This window comes from Scomber scombrus, chromosome 8 (assembly GCF_963691925.1).
Source record: "Scomber scombrus chromosome 8, fScoSco1.1, whole genome shotgun sequence".
Taxonomy (NCBI): Eukaryota; Metazoa; Chordata; class Actinopteri; order Scombriformes; family Scombridae; genus Scomber; species Scomber scombrus.
Window position 1 is genome coordinate 6,778,453 of NC_084977.1, and position 17,214 is coordinate 6,795,666.

Sequence of the window (17,214 nt, forward strand, 5' to 3'; positions counted from 1 at the left end):
TGTGCATGTTTGCATATTTCTCATGTTGTTTTCATTCCCTCTGTGGTCTCATGATAAAGCAGCATGTGAGGGCAAAAGTCCCAGTGAAAAAAGGCGATAATTTTACACCTAACATAAATAGTACACTTTGCATTTCACTTTTGGCACATGATTGAAGACCACTGACCTGACCTCTAAAACCAGCACCGCAGTCATGCATGATACACTTGATTGAATTTCATCTTTTAATTTTAAAACTGATGTCATTCTGCACGCTCTGGTGGTCTCTGTGGATATGCCATCACTCATTAATTAAGCAACATTTGCATTTTTGGCATGTTTGGGACCAATCATCAAAGTTGTTCTCCAGACTGATTTTGCGGGTTCACTTCTGATGCCTTCAAAGAGCCTCGGAATGTCCCTAATCGTACGAGCCTATCTTACAAAACACTGGAGCGCTGGAATCCCATTTAATATATTAAACACACAGACTTTCTTTAGAGTGTATGATTGAATAGAATCTGGTGGAGGTAGAGTCATTAGTGACGACTACATTTGAGGTTAAGTGAGTCCAATCACTAGGCTAAAGGGCTTTATTTGTTTATTTGAGTCCTTTTTTTTTTAAACAAAAAAACAATGCTACTGAAGAATGCACATACATAGATGAATCATAACAAATTACATCAAGCAAAAAAAAAAAAAAACAATGACAGGAAAGATGTAGCCTGAAGCTTTTTTCCCCCATTAATACAAAACAGTAGTCCCAAAATACAGAATCAGATACTTCATTTGCTATTATATTCATACCTCAGTTATATATTTGTTTACTATGTTGTTTATGAACTTTTTTTTTTAATTGACGAGGTGTACTACACATTTTCATTGTTTATTTATTTATCTTCCGAGCGACACACCCTATCCTACTCTCTCTCAGTTCGTGGAGATATTTCCGATAGCACCTAAAGGCAACAGTCGGGGCAGAGCGCGCCCCCGCCGCCCCCCTCCTCCTTGTTCCGAGTGAAAACTGAGATAGTGAGGAAAAAGCAACGGGAGGAAGCACCATGGAGGGAGAAAGCTGGATGTATTAGCGAGTTTGTAACTTTTGGAGGGGGGGACTTTACTTTCGTTTTCTCGTCCGCAAATCAAAGTAAGTCAATGCGGTGATATCCGGTGTGTTTTTTATGTGCGGGGAAAAAAACGTCGTAAATCTCCCGAAGAGTCAAACATTCAACTGACCGCGGACGGTTAGCACAGCCCGACTGAAGTTAGCCTGTCTCTGCTAACAGCGAGAGAGGACAAAAAAAGGGAAAAAAACAAGCTAGTGGAAAAAGAAGTGAGAGCTACAAGTGGCGCTGCGGCGTAAAGTAACTCGTAATGTTGCCTCCCGGGATTAACTTCAGATACGGATGAGAAAGAAAATTGGCGGCTGGGGAGAACACCGACAACAACTGCGAGCCAGGCGACCGCTGCTATGTCGGGGTTGATTCACGGCTCCGGCAGCCCGTCTGTGTCCCGGGGTTGGCCGCCGCACTCGGTGCTGTGGAGGGTCGGGGGCTTCTTCTTCCTCCTGCTGCTGGAAGGGACCGGCTGCCTCGCCAACCCGAGCGGCGTTTCGGGCGTCAACAACAACCACAGCGTCAACATATACATGAGTGTGGAGGAAGTGAAGAAGCTACTGGGTAAGAAGAAGGGTTTGAGCTCGGCCTGCAGTGAGAGCCAGCTGTCTTTAAACTTTGTGGCCAGTGTTGTGTCTCTCTGTGTGTGTGTGTGTGTGTGTCTCTCTCTCTCTGTGTGTGTGTGTGTGTGATGTGATGCAGTTGTGCCAGAGGGCCCCCCACGTCTACGGTTTTCCTTCTAAAACTAAACCAGAAAATCATTAATCCCCACTTTAATTGTGTGGTTTTTAAAAAGCTCTTGTATTACACGTACTGTGGGGTCACTTTTGTAATTAATCCACAGTAGAGCCTTTAACTTTGAGCCAAGGACCATGAGAGTTAAATATATTAAAATCAATATGTAGTCTTGTCCTATTTTTGGGAAATCTTTGGGTGTAAATCAGATGATTAAAGCCCTCATGTGAATAAAAACTAATATTGGCACTGAATTGCACCCTATGCCATCACAATAATAGGAGACAGATGGGTGGTAGTTAACTTAAAAAAGAAACTTTGCTGTAGATATAATTATATAGATCAAAGCAGAGCACTCAATACAACTTGATATATCATAATGGGGTCTTTACCACACTCACACACTGCATCAGTTATGCTCAGCTTTATACCACCTCTACAACTACATTTCATTGAATTTTCCCTTAAAACAACAAAGTCCCAAGCTCCATCATTAAACAGCTCCTCCTCAAAGCTGCAGTAAGAAAGGTATGCCGGTGTGTCATCAGAAATAGTGGAAAAGAGGAAGTGACCTAACCATGACTTTAAAAAACACAGCCAGAGTTAAATATTTGGGATGGAGGTAAGTATGAGGGGGATGGATGCACATAGATATGTGTCTCATGTACGACTCATGTGGTGTATGTAACTGTCCTGGCTTCATTACTGGCAGGACTTGAGCTGCACTGTATGTAAAGTTTTAAAATATATAGTTTAAAAGTTGCAGAAAATGTAAATAGTGACTTTTTTATAGACCTTGCAAATTGGACAGTACTGTGCTGTTAAAATGGGCTAATATCCATTATCCTGGTGCCAGTCTGCGAATTGATACTAAGTTGTTAATTTAGGGGTTTGCTAAAGATGTGTTGATGGTGCAGTTCCAAACCCGTCATTTAGCACGTTTTAATGAAGGGGTAAAAAAGTGCTAAGAAAGGGCTCCATGTTTTGGCGGAGGGGAGGACGCTAATGTTACAGCTTCTCACGTTGACTAATGTGCAGCTGCAGATAAGTGCATCATGATCTTGTGATGGCATCAGTGTTTTGTTTTGTTTTTTGCACCAGATTTGAGTTAGGAGGAATCAGCTGAATATTGTGTTCATTAATTCAGGAGGAAAATCTCAGGTGTGTCCAGGTTTTAAACAAGAAGTTAACGTCGCACAGTAACGCTGGTTTGCTTGTGACTATGTTTAGATTCTTTGATGTTTGAACATGTGCGTTATATTAATACTAATTCTCTGAGATATTTACCATTCATGTGTTGTTGAACGCTACATGTATTATAACACTTTTAAAATATGCAAACTCCGTCTTTCTGACACCAGCAACAAAGTATCCCTCACTCTCTCCCCCTCTCTATAATCCAGCTGGTGTTAGAGCGTAGGCTGACTCTGTCCCTTCCAGTTTCTCTCGTTCTCCATCACGCTATGGTTTAATCCTCCGTTGCCAGACCCAGGGCCTCTCTCGCGGTTTTGCCCGAAAACCCTCGTCTGGTCGTACAGAGAAATTTTCTTAATGTTTGACAACGACGTGGACGGAGAGAAAAAGAAAAAAAAAAGTATGTGCGGACAGAAACTTCCATGATGCTGCGGTAAATGTAGGAAAAATGTTGGAAGGAGGTGAAACTGGCATCGTCCCCGCATTGGCAACAAGCTGCTGCTGGGGGAGTCTGACCACAGATTCATATGGAAGACCCAGAGATGACTTTGAGTGTTTTTTAAAAGCAGCTGGTATAGAACTGGTGTTAGAGGAACAGTAAGATCATGTTTATTTAAACCTCATACTCTCCAGTTAAATAAATGAGCATAATGAATGAAAATACATCATATATATCATGCATTCCTATTTTGCCTGGATGGAAACCAGTTGATAATGTAGATGAATGACACATTTCACAGAAGCATCAACTGATTTCAGTTTGAACTCAACAGGTTGTCCTGATTTCTGTGTCGGCCCCCAAATAGCATGAATTAAGAAGTGCACTGTGTGTTTGTAAGATTTGCCTCACTGCACAGCAGTTACTAGCCTGGTGTGCACACATGTTCTAATACACTGTATATGTCTGCAAAATGAATATAATCTCTTAAAACTGTTTTCCAAACCACAAAGGGCTTGACTTAGCCTGCACAATACATGCTTTATTTCCCAGTAAGAGAAGCACAGGTGTAAATATTTAAAGTTAACACTGGTTGGATGCTGGCTTACAGTAATGCTGTCACTGTTTACCGGGACACCTGATTAGAAAGGAGTCATGGTTTGTGTTATTAGTCACACCTTTGCTTTTCCTTCTATGGCAACTATGTTTGCTGTGAAGAAGGCTGATAGGACATATCTGCCAAAACACAGATAGGATGCAATCAAAAAAATTTTGTGTGTAAGAGCTGCGTTATAATTCAGCTATGACACAAGTTATCAGCAATGTTTTAACAAGCTGGAAGAGCTGAAAGAGTAGTTTAACTGCTGCTTTCACAGGCACATTGAGTCCAATATATCCAATGAATTATATTTTCTGGTTAATATGTTGTCAGTGTGCTGTTGTCTGCATTACTGATGGTGCAGAATGGGTTTAGTTGAGAAATAAACACCACTCCATATTATAATCTATATATGTATAATATATTATGATGTTTGAAAAGAAAAAAAATGGACCGTGCCTTTTTGAAGTTTGAAAAACACCAACTGACAGCTACAAATCTCATAAACCACTCTATATAAATCAAGTAGCTGAGGACTTTCAGTCACCCCCGACTGCTAACGAGCCAGCTCGTTAGTGTCAAATACTGACAGCTGGTGCTTAATGGACAGAATCTTCCAGTGAAATGATGAAGCACATTAAATCATTTACACAAACGAGAAGTCAATGGACAGAAAATGAATCAACAGCTATTTGGATAATTGAATAATTGCTTTAGTGATTTATTTAAGCAAATATATCAAACATTTGCTTGTTGTTGAGGTTTACAGTGTCATACATGATTATTAACTGATTATCTTTTGGATTGTTGATCTGAAAAAACAAGATGGTTGGCTCTACAATGTTATAACAGGCGTTTTTCACTCTTTCCTGCCATTTCAGGAATGAAATGAATAATTTGCTGCAGCCTTAAAATCATTGTTGGAAACTAATCACATGAAAAGCTCTGAATCGTGACCTGCAGGATTTGATTTTGTTCTGAAAGTTTGTGAAATGAAAGTTGGCTCATATGAAAACTTAGTGATGCTGTCAGTAGTTTGACATTATTTTCATTAATATACAATAATGTAGTTGTTAACAATGAATATAGACCACTTTTTAATGTCATGATTGAACCCTGAATGAAAATTAAAATGAGTATTGTCAGGTATACTAATGATGCTGTATCATTAAGACTCAGGACAAACAAAATATCTTGTTTAATGCTACACAGAGCACAAATACAGGCCTGGAGATTCATTTATAGATAATAAAAGGAGTTTAAATCATAATCAGAAACTCTATTCTGACCATTTAGAGCTAGTTTCTCATTGGTGACTTACTGTATTGAAATGCAGTGTTCCCATGGCTCCTATCCTCCTATAAGATTTACATTCATTGAAACTTTTCACAATGCAGTAATAGAATTATATATGTCAATAAAGCATAGAGACACTATTGTGATGGGTGGGGGGGGGGAGTAACTTCAAGTAATGTATTCTTGCTGTGGTCTGTCTGCATTTTAAACAGATGGACCATCAGTTGATAGCTTTCCCAAACAAGCCGATTCTCAGGGGAGCAGCCAGGAAAAAGGTACAGGAAGACGTCACGGTCCGACTGAAACGGGGCTTCACCTACACAACAGTGTTCTTCCTCGATTGTTTCTGCACATGAACCGTCCAGTCTCCTTTTTAAAGCGCGTATCCCTACCCTCAGCTCCCATTATCAGCTTCGTCTCCAGACCTGCAGGCCCTGGGTTGGACTCGCGTTGCAGCTGCCAGTTCGAATTCAATTACCCCGAAGGATCAGATTTTGCTTGGAAGGCAGTTGAAAAATGCTAAAAATCTTTGCCATCTATCCTCTTTTCACAAAACATGGGAGGTTGTTGCGATACGCAGCGAGACTCATGGGAGAATCAGTCAGATAACACAGGAACAGAAGCTTTCAGGAATGTCTTTGAAAGTGTGTAACGGCAGGGAGATGAAGATATTTAAACTAGACCTTTTAAGACATGGCATTTAATGGAATGAAACCAATCCCAGGAGAAAAAAGGAGAATCAATGAATTGTGTTATTTTAAAAGTGACAAAAAACTCTATCACAGTCTCTTCTAGAGTACAGGTTGAGGTCTTGTTTTGTCCAACCGAGCTGTAACCAGAGATCTACCTCCATAAGGCCCGTGACCCGAGCTATGACACTGCTTTTTTACAGGCTTTTCAATGGCTTTCTGTCTCTCTCTGTTTCCTGGCATTTTGACCGTCCATGTGATCACTCAGAAGATGAAGGATGGAGTAAAAATAAGCTTGTTTTTTTTCCTGTACATCCCAAGCGCGTGTGCTCGCTGTCCTCTATAATAATGACCTTTTTGAGCCCAGTTTTCCATGGTAGAATCACCCATTGGACTCTATCCCTCTAACACATTACTCCGAGGAATTTTCTCTCGGTGGAAAGTCAGCACTAAGAGAGTCTGTTTTCTATGTCCCCGCATGGCACGCTCACTGAGACCGGATCGTGCCGGTCGCTCGCTCGCAGCCGCGTCGGGGCCCTTTTTTCAATCAACCTAAAAACCAGAGCTCCCCGACCAAAATGAGCATTCTGTAGAGACCAAATAAGCACTTCCATTAAATACAGTTTTTCCAATACTTTACTTGTGGGAGAGGGTCAGCTCCAATTGTTGACAGACTCTAATCAGGCATTTCTCAGTTGTTCAGTAACTCCGCCATGAACTACAACCACCTTTTTTGAATATTGTAATCGTTCCAACAGAAGAAACCAATGCAGCCATTATTTTCCACTCGCCCCAATCAGGTGAGTTAGGCCAGCGTTTTTGGTGTAATTCCTCCCGTGTAGCATGTTAAAATGATAAAAATCAATCTCAAAGGGTGTTTAAAAAAAAAAAAAACTAGCTCGGATTCTGAAGAGCATGACAGTTAACCAGCCTTCCTTCTCCTCCCCCCTTCTCCTCCAAAGAGCTGAAAGGCAAGCAAGGGCTTTGAAAAAAGAGCCTGTGAACTGTGAGGAGTGATTGGCAGCAGTATTCATTTCCTTCATGCCACTCGGCAAGCATCCTGCGGTTGAATAGGGGAGCCTCCGCTTTCACATCTTTTGTCTAAGAGCCGCCGCGCTCACAGGAGATTCTGTAAAGCTACGACCCGTTTTTATAAAGTTGTTGCCCTTCTGCGAAAATTGCACTTTTAAAAATGGAGGTACGCAGTCATGTTTCTTGTTTTATGTCCATTTAAGAGCAAATGTCATAAGATTTTGAGCTTTAATTCTATTCAGGCAACTGTCACACTGATATTTTGAAGCCTGCTAGTTTCTGTAGAATTTCTAAAACAGAAGATACTTTTTTCCCAACCAGGAAAACACTTGCTAACCTTAAAAAAATAATAAAAATATTTAACCATGCGCACACACAGCCCCTGCTTTCAAACTGATGATGTATTCACAAAGCGGCCCATGTGAAACAGCATCCAAAAATAGTTCAGTAAGGTGGTGTGCCGGACCTCTTAAACGACCCCTCAGTCACCTCCAGATGAAATCATCCCACCGCATACAGCTAATCATTATTTTTTCTCCCACTTAAACCATTTGATATTTGTTTGTTTGTTAAGTAAACCAAGGCGCCCCCTTCCAGCAACAAATAAGCATCAATGAGGTGCCTATAATAGGACAGCGGCAGACACAGCCCTTCTCTTCAGATTCCTTTCCCCGGCCTCCATCCTTGTCTGCCCTCGGGGCGCTCCGCGGAATAAAAGAGGCAAACTGATGTATGGTCTCTTTGAAGTGAATCAAAGAAAGCCACAGAGATTGTGACTTCATGTGTGTGTGTGTTGTTTTTCTCTCTGAGCTCTAAGATACTTTGAAATGTCACGATTTTTGCCACCAGCGCTTCAGCAACAGCCAAACTGGTGTCTTTGGTTAGGATGTTTTAAGATGTACTTTTGAGAGCGCTAACTGTCCTATAGCCTTATTTTCAGTCATCATTGTGCTGTTTTTTCCCTTTTTGACGCTCCTCCTTTGGTAATATCAGAGAGGGTTTTTTCTCTTGTGATAAGACACTAAAGCTTGGGCATGTCTAACTTTTCCTTTGGCAAGAAAAATGCATTGGGTATAGTTGGTTTGTACTTTGGATGTACCAGCAACTTCCCATTTTACTCCATTTCCATCAAATACTGGCCCAAGGCAGCACTTCACTAGCATGCACCATCAGACAGTCATCTCATTATAGCTGCAAACTCATCTGAGTTCGTCAATATTGGCCATTTTGCATGAAAAATATGAACAAATCAGACTCACACCTGTATTTTATGCAGGGAAGTGTTTTACCACATATTTGTGATGCAAACTGAGCTACACAACATTAGCCAACTTCAGCCTTTAACGCCAGCAGCCAACAATTAAAAGCAGTGCAGGTGAAGCTCATTTCATAATCATACTCATTGTTTATGTCACTGTCACTTGTGTTTGCAGCTGTGCTTAAATCAAAGCCCATCATATCTCTTCTTCTGTGGGAAGTTAACTGCGAGCTACGGTTGAAACGTCAGGTGATTTCCTGCCGAAATTGTTAACCCAGTGCTTCGTGTTAGAGAGGATGTTATTAAAGTACAGCGCGCCTATTTGGGGAATCCAGCGCGCCAAATCAAATTTGACTTCTACCGTTTTTGTGTTAAAACAAATGCTTTATTTTCAGGTGATACTGTTTTTTAGGAATCTCGTTAAGTATTTTAAACAAAATTTATAGCTTTGGTCACTTTTTGCTTAGATAACAAGTGAAAGCACATTTGCTTCATCACAGGCAGCGTTACTACTATTAGAGACGGACTTTGATTTCATAAAGCAGCTGACTCAGCTCAGTCCACTATCAATTACAGTTTGTTTATTATTATTGATTCTGCGCTAGTTGTCTTTATTCTCTTGTGTCGTTTGATTGTTTTTAGCTTGGATTTGATCAATTGAGTATTTTTAAAAAGAGGTATAAGAGTTATTTACTTTGTCCTACGCCCTTTTCAAACATTTAATGTTTATTATACGTGTATTGCTCACTGAAAGTTTGCTGTTATTTCAATTTTGTTTTGTTTCGGTGCCTATTTATTTTATTTTGACATGTCGTACGTAAATAAAACCAATCAAAAGAATCAGCACTACAATCACTCCCTAATCATGACTGTGCTGTGCATTTGCTGTCATTGTGCCTGCCATGACTTACATTTCAATGTTTCCCATTTGCAGTGAAGTAAAGCAGTCGTCCTGTCAGTTTAGATTAACTTGGTAATTAATGATGGATAGTTTAACTGGATGAATGGTTGTAGGGGTGCTATGCTGCATCTTTGACATGGGGAACAGTTCTTGACTTGATAAGTGGACCTTTTTTTTTTCAGCTGATGTGATGAAATGGGTGTTAAAATGGGACTAAGCAACCAGACCAAGTTACAAAGTTTGCATGTGTTTTCTTTGTCGTTAGGGGTTATTTTGTGTAAGCTTGTTGTCAGACCTTTCAAAATTAAATCAATGTTAAATTACCATGCAGAAATCCAAGGGAGCTGAATTTCTGGACATATCAGTGTGTTTTCTGAGCTCCTCTGATAGTACAACTGGTGTAGACAGAAGTAGTAATAACATTATTTCATGTCTTGTTTTTACTTGTCAGCTGACACTTTACATTTTGTCTTTTTTCAATCACAGAGCAAAAACTAGCTCGCTTCACTTTTTCAGCTTTTCCAGTGTCTCTGAGATCCTTCATACATTACCACCCCCACCCACTCCCCTCCCCTCCCCTCTCTCTCTCTCCTGCCTATGCCTATGCCTAATTCATTCCTGTGGATTTGTTTGGAGTTTCCAGTTGATAGAGTTTCACGCAGGCCCTCATTTTCTCCCTTCCTCGGGTTAATGTGGCCAGTATCTTCCCCGGCGAGAGGCTGGAGAGGGGAGTGTTTATCTCCTGAGCGCTCAGGGATGGAGGCTTTGGGAGGTATAATGTCGACCGCGCGCACAACAGGGCCTTTGTTATATCTGTCCTGGACTTGACCACCTGGCCACTGCTACCTTTTGTCCCCCGTTTTTCAAAGTCTGCAACGCGATCCACGGCTCGCCAGAGAACACCGCACGTCAACTTAAAGCCCCAAAATGTTGAGACAAAGTAAAGATTTATTATAGCTGATTTGTCGCTGTAATCTATAGCTTCATGTTGACGTGTGGAGATGAAAGGAGCAGTATGGGGGTTTTTTGGACTGATTTGACATGTGACGTTATGTAAAAGGTTTGTAATAACAAGGTATACACGCCAGTCTCAATCTCTAAATCAGCAATGAAAATCAGCGCGGGGGGACGTGAGCCTCCCATAGCTGAAAGAAGTGCTGATGTGCCCTCGAGCAAGGCATTTAAATTTAACTCCAGTGGAGCTTCTGATTGGCCAGCAACCAAACTGTATTTTAAAACAGTCCACATGTCACAATGTATTTAAGATTTACAATTTTAGGTGCTTTATCTTTACATAGGTGAACAGTTATAGTGCATGTTTTTCTTATCTTGGTCTTGTCTGTGTAGCAATTAATTAAATTCTTCATCCACCCTTTTTTATAGCTTGCAGCTATAGCAGCATGTGTTGTGTGCTCACATGTTTTCATTGGTTTATTAATGATGTTAGCAGTAGTAGCAGTAGCTGCACTGATTAACAAGCAGCGAGTTGTGCTGATGCTCACGGTGCACTTTATGTGATGTTAAATGACGACTTTGGATAGGTTTGTTTTTGTATGTATGTATATTGAGAGGTTTTGGGTACTGTAGTCTTTCCTCCTGTCCTTAGTGACCTCAAAATGTATTTTGAAGTTTAGCTGTATATATATTTTGGTCCTGGTAGTCATATGTAGGTTTATTGGTGGTGTTGTGTCCAGGCAGCAAACCTACACTCCCCTATAAGGAAGGATCCCTCTGCCACAGCTCAGAAAGGAAACACACAGACAGAATTTCACACTTAAGGAAACAAATATTTGGATTTTGTTGCCTACTTTTGACATCGGAGTCTCAGCTTTATAACCAGTGTGTATAAGAAGAATGATTATAGATCAAAAAACACCCTTGAAGTACAAAATACACATGCCTTTTTTAAGATAAGCTCGATGAAAGAGATTTCTGCACACTATATCTTCACTTTTCATCCTGCATTAAGATAAACTTCTCAAACCTATCCTGTAAAATCCTGCAAACAAGCATTTGTCTGATGAGGAGTTCCTCTGTTCCTCAGATGCTTGTTTCCTTACACACTCCTTTCATGGCCATTTTACAGCACTGCCTACTGCTTTTAATGTTGTCCTTTATTGCTATCTCAGGTTTAGGTTTGCTCATACATAGCTCAGTCTGTCACCACCCTTTGAGAGTTAAATCTTTTTTAATGACTGGTTACAGTGGAATTCACATTTTTACCCCTAATAATGGAAGCTGTTAAAGCATGAAAAAGTCTCTAAGGGGTGCTCTTCCTCTTCGCACTTGTGTTTCTCACTTAGCTGTGCACAACATGCTTGAATCACCTGTCACTCACTTGATGAAAGCTTGTTGCTGGACTGAGAAAAGACCAACAATGTCTTGAGTATCAGAAACTAGCACTGCATTGCTTAGTTGAAAGTGTTTTCAGATCAGCTGGGATGATGTACAGTAAATCACTTGACACCAGTAGAGTTAAAATGGAAGTGTCCAGCAGGAAATAGTCCCTCACATAGCATGCTGCCAACTTAGTGTGCTGGAGTTACAAAATGATGATGTTATTTTCCATCAGCATTTAAAAAAAAAAAAAAAAAAAAAAGTCTGTAGTATCAAACAGCAGTCAGTCACTTTTCAAATTGTGACCAAACACTAACTAAACAAGGAGCTTGTTTACAGGCGCAGCTTCTAGTAATGCAGTTTTCCCATTCCATCGAGCAGAGAGTGTGAGTCACTTTCATGCTTCAGCTTCCTTAACTTCAGCAGCCACTTATCCACCGTCATCAGCCTCAGTGGAGAAACAAGCCTCGCACACTGACAGGCTACTGCTGCCAGTCCCTTCACTTCTCATTTCGGAGCTGTCGCCGTTCGGGTGGACGGCCGAGGCACCGTGGGAGGGACACAACTCGAGCCCAGGCTCACACTGGTCTCTCTTTGGGCCTCTATGCCTGGTTGCGTAGTTTAATTGGTATCAAAGCAGCACGGCCACATGTTGAGACAAGGGAGGCACACAGAGTGCAGCACGAGAAAGGCAATTATTACAGGACTTAGCTGTGTGGCCGTGTCGGCATCTGTTAAGGCGTCTGTTAAGTGCCTGCGTATCTGCACAAGGGGGCCTGCACCTACACAAGATATTGCACTTATAGATTTTATCACATTTGTATGCATGCAACACTCTATTTTCCAGCTATGCCACAAGTAAGCAGTTGTACTATGTCAAATGACAAGTAGAAGTGCTGTTAGCAAAGTAGCTTAAATAAGCTTTACACAGTACAGCAAGAAAAACAAACAAGAAAAACAATAGAAACTAAATAAGTGTGATTAAAGCAGGCTGAATCATAAGAACAGTAATAAAGTGCAAGCTGGTTTGTAATCATTTTCACAAATATAAAATTCTAGGTCAGACCACATAAAATACAAAGCATTACAAAATGTAATTAACTTTTCTGTTGTCTTCCCATTGACCAAGCAACTGTTTATGAAGCATAAGGTATTAATTACCTGCCAATTCTGTGTGAGACACTTCATTCCAACTTACTACCACAGATTTTACACTTATGTTTGGAAATTATGTTCAACAGGCCTCATTTAAATGAAATTATACCTCATTTTTGAGTTAAAAAATAAAAAGTAAATCTAAATCTAAGATCAGAGGAAAATATGTTGCTGGATTATCACAGACTGATATATGGTCAATTTTGACCTAAGGACAACAGGAGGGTTCAAAGCAAAGGTCAACAGGTCGGTCTTTAGTTTGGAAGTGAAAGTATTCAGCATTGTCTCAAGTCTTTGTTTTTCTGGCGTTTGGTTCCACATCTGAGCAGCACAGAAGCCTTTAAAGGCCGCTCCTCCAAGTTTAGCTTCGACTCTGGGAACAACCGGCAATCCAGAACCATCAGACCTGAGAGCTCTGCCGGGTTCAAACCGGGTCAGGAGATCTGATGTGTATCTTGGACCTAAACCGTTAAGTGATTTATGGACACGCAGTTTTATTTTGATGTCGATTCTCTTGAGAAACCGGTAGCCAATGTGGAGATCTGAGAACTTTTACAGAGTTTTACACGCTGAGCTTTGGCGGCAGCGTTCTGGATCAGCGGAATCTGTCTGATTGCGGTCTTAGACAGACCTGTGAACAGTCCATTGAAGCAGTGCGGCCCACTGGAGATAAAAGCATGTACGAGTTTCTCAAGATCCTGCTGTGACATCAAGTGATTTTGATTTTCTTATTAATTTATGACTACTGAGATTTAGGCCTCAATTCAGAATAACTCTGAAGTTTATAGCTAGATTTTTACTCTTCAGGGAGAGACTGTTAAGGTGAGCACAGACTACAAGTCTTTCTTCATTGGCCCCAAAAACAATGACTTTATCCTCATTTCAGTGAAGAAAAATTTTCCACCTTCTAATTAGTTAAATGCGTCACATCTTTGTACATAATTGCTTATTAATCATACATTCAATTTATAGACCTCAATTTTCATCTAGCATGTTTGTGAATTGTTCAAGGGGCATAATTCATCACTAATGAAAAGCCACCAATCTTATCCTTTGATACTAGTTTATGTAACACCCACCCACCTCCCCTCCCCGCGAGCTGCCAAATGCCTGAGAATGTTTTTAATTGAGCCAATGTGAGAAAGGTCTCTGAGCCGGAGCTCTGCGACAGCCCGAGGGTATTTGGGGGAGCCTGGGCACATTCTTCGCCCCTTCTCTTTAAACTAGATACTTGATAGACAGACCCCACTCTGCCAGACAGACTTTCAAGGACCGATAGCACTGCCCCCAGGCAGGGGTCGGGGGATTTTCACCAGCTACACATTTGACTTGTATGACTTTCTAATGCAGCACTTTGTTACAGTGAATTATAAAGAAACATGACATGCAGGACCAGGGTCTTTATAAGCTATGTGTTCATTAAAAACTGAACGCTTGTACAGATTGTGGATGTTGCAACTTTCACGTATTTTTTAATCTTAAGGCATTCCACTCCCATCCTCCTTAACCCTTCCCTTGCCCAAATTTTCTTTCCTGGCCACAAAATTGCGGTCATATTTTTTGGATGTTGTCTCACTTGAACGTTTTGAAGTTTTTCACTTGGGCACTCGGAGTTCTCAAGTACTAACAGATGTGTTTAGTCCATCTCTCTTATTGAGGGGGAACCCCCCGCCCCCTGATCCAAGCTGGCAATTTAAGTGGATGTTTTACCATTTTCCTCAGGCTTTCTGTGTGTGTGTGTGTATGTGTGTCTAAATCTGCATGTAGATTAGAATATTTGTTTTATATCCAGTCTAATGGCTTTTTCTTCTGCTTTTTTTAATTTCTAAAATATTCAGTTAAAGGCACATTTTTGTCTTCTGTCCTCACACAGGCCTGGATGCAGAGCTCTACTACGTGCGAGACGACGTGGTGAATCATTACGCGCTCACCTTCACTCTGCCTGTGCCCAGCGAGACCAACAGCCTTCACTTCACGTGGCATTCAAAGACCAAGGTAAGTCTCAACATCTGGAATTATCGACCAGTCACCTCAGCAACTTCACATCCATCAGTTTACTGCCCATTAGCTCGTCTGTAACTTGTTTTTCATCATTCTCGGTTCATAGGTGGATTACCGGCTCGGCTTCCTCGTGGAGAACCCTTTGGCCATGAACCAACCACGGAGCAACATCTCCTTTCAGGGGGAGGTGCCCCATGTTCCCTCGGGTTGGTCTAATATCCGCCTTCTTGATGTGTCATACACTCAAATATGCTTCTCGTTTTGTAGATTTGTGTCAGTAAATCCGCACTTCTGAGAACTTGGAAGTTGCTGCTTTTCTCAAGGAACAAATGCTGAGATGTTATCCTCATTTCTGACTATTCTCTAGCCTAACTGTAACTTTTGACATTATGCAAGTGAAGATTTCATGATAAGAAGTAGTGAGAAACACCTAGATAGTAGTGGTCTAGTTGCATACAAATTTACAGCATTTCTGATATGTTCTGAGCACCGATTCTAGCCAGATAATATATATTGCAGAAGGTCAAACATATCTATAAATGTTGGTTTATGTCTTTACAGTTTTTAGAGTGGACCTCTTCTGTTCGGGCAAGATAGATGGAGAGGCTGTTGTGACGGTGCAGCTCAATCTGACCATCCATGCCAACAACTACACAGTGCTCAACTTCAAGAGGAGGAAAATGTGTTATAAAAGTAAATCATTTTAAATAATAATTTTGAGCTGCCTTACAGGATGTTTTTTTTCTTTTTCAGTAGATATTATTTAAGCATTTATAGAGTTTATTGATAGCAGATGTCTTTACATGTCATAGTACGAAAAGCACAGGTGCAGTTAATAATGTTAATGATGGCTGTGCACGCTGCCTGGCCAGGACATCATTAGCGTTGATAGTGTTAATTAGTTTGACCTGTGCTTTTCCTGCTATGAGAAGTTAAAATGCATGTTGGGTTCAGCCATTAGAAAGTGTCCAGCACATAACTGTTAATGTAAAATACCGAGATACATCCTCTAAAATATGTTCTACAGAGACTGTGGATAGTTTGTGAACTCTCAGCAGCACTGTTTATCACATACTTTTAAAAGTTACAGTGTCAGCTCTGTGTTATTTTCAGACTGCCTGAAGATAACATTTTGCCCAAACTTATTCCCTTCTCATTTTAGCCAAATTAGGAGCCACAACAGATTCTTGTATGCCTGAGTGGTGCTCAAAGCGTACGCCGAGCCACGTACGTTTTTGAGCACCACTCAGCCTATAGTGTCGTAACAGGAGGCAAACAATGAGTCTACTGATTTATTATAGTCAACTACTGAAACTTTTCACAGAGCTCACAATCCTTTTTTGAAGCTTTTAAGCTCAATATTAAATCTGTTTTGAGGTTTTTCCCCTCTTGCTTGGAAAGGTAGGACTGGAGTAGTACTAGAGTGGAGAGTACTGGATGTTGTTGATTAAACACAAACCTTGCTACTTCTTTTTTATCTTTCTCACATTTGTTTATCAATAGTAGGACTAAGGACTATGAGGACAATGAGTGGAGTTTTTGCTTAATGTTATCACAGTTAAATGATTATTTATCTGTTCTACTGTCTTCTAACATAGATTCTGACCAAAAGATTTCCATTCCCCTCGACAATCAAACTCATCAACAGCCTGACTGTAAGTATTGTTACCTCCAAACCCTATTCCACTTACCCCTCTTTACCAGCGCCATGTGTTGTCTATCACAGATGGCATCAGCCTGATAAGAACCGAGAAGTCTATCTACATAGCAGTGCACATTGACTGAACTTGCCGTAACAAGGCATATGATTTCCAAAGAGAAGGATTCATTCCTATTGAAGTGCACTCCACCAGCCCCCCTGCTCCCCCCCCCACCCTATGGAGTGGTTGTCCTCTTCCACTGGGATTTATTCAGACTCTTTGTGAGCCTGTGGCCCCAGTAACAAAGTACCATTAGTGGGTTGTCTCTCTTCTGCTTGGGTAGGCCCGAGGAACCTGGGGCCCTCTGAGGCTTTTAGAGAGGTGATGAGAAAAGCTCTCAGACGCTGGATCCCAGGCACAGCCCCTGCCTGTTCCAGATCTCCATTAAAACTAAGTAGAGCCCTCGGTGCACTTACAGAATCTCTCTGTCCCTCATGTCTTTATCCCATCACATTACCTCATATTTTTTGCTCTGTTTCCTTCATAATAGCAAACACAGTTGAAGCTTTCTGTAATAACAGTGTTTTGTGTGCGTTGACGCTATGGTTACCAAATGTTTCCCCCCACCCAAGTGGCTCCTCCGCTGCGTCGGATTGTTAATATGTGTTTTGTTTTCTTCAGTAATTGGTGTGCCAACCCCCACCACCTCCACTCAGGTGTTTTACATAAGCGTGAGCGTCTGCTGCATTATCATCTTCCTCGTGGCCATTATCCTGGCCATCCTGCACCTGCACAGCATGAAGAGAGTGGAGATGGAGGACAGGTTTGCTTCTTTTTTTTGCCGC

The 17,214-nt window shown here is 41.1% G+C and overlaps 1 protein-coding gene across 1 annotated transcript in view; it reads left to right on the top strand.

The window, feature by feature from the left end:
- Positions 1 to 1,041: 1,041 nt before the first annotated feature.
- ryk (receptor like tyrosine kinase) overlaps positions 1,042 to 17,214 on the top strand; it is a 35,045-nt gene continuing 18,872 nt past the window's right edge. Inside the window, exons 1-6 of the mRNA XM_062424662.1 lie at positions 1,042 to 1,658; positions 14,602 to 14,723; positions 14,836 to 14,935; positions 15,291 to 15,422; positions 16,328 to 16,384; positions 17,051 to 17,192. Of these exons, the coding sequence (XP_062280646.1) occupies positions 1,451 to 1,658; positions 14,602 to 14,723; positions 14,836 to 14,935; positions 15,291 to 15,422; positions 16,328 to 16,384; positions 17,051 to 17,192 (761 nt within the window). The 5' untranslated portion in view covers positions 1,042 to 1,450. The remainder of the gene's footprint in view (positions 1,659 to 14,601; positions 14,724 to 14,835; positions 14,936 to 15,290; positions 15,423 to 16,327; positions 16,385 to 17,050; positions 17,193 to 17,214) is intronic.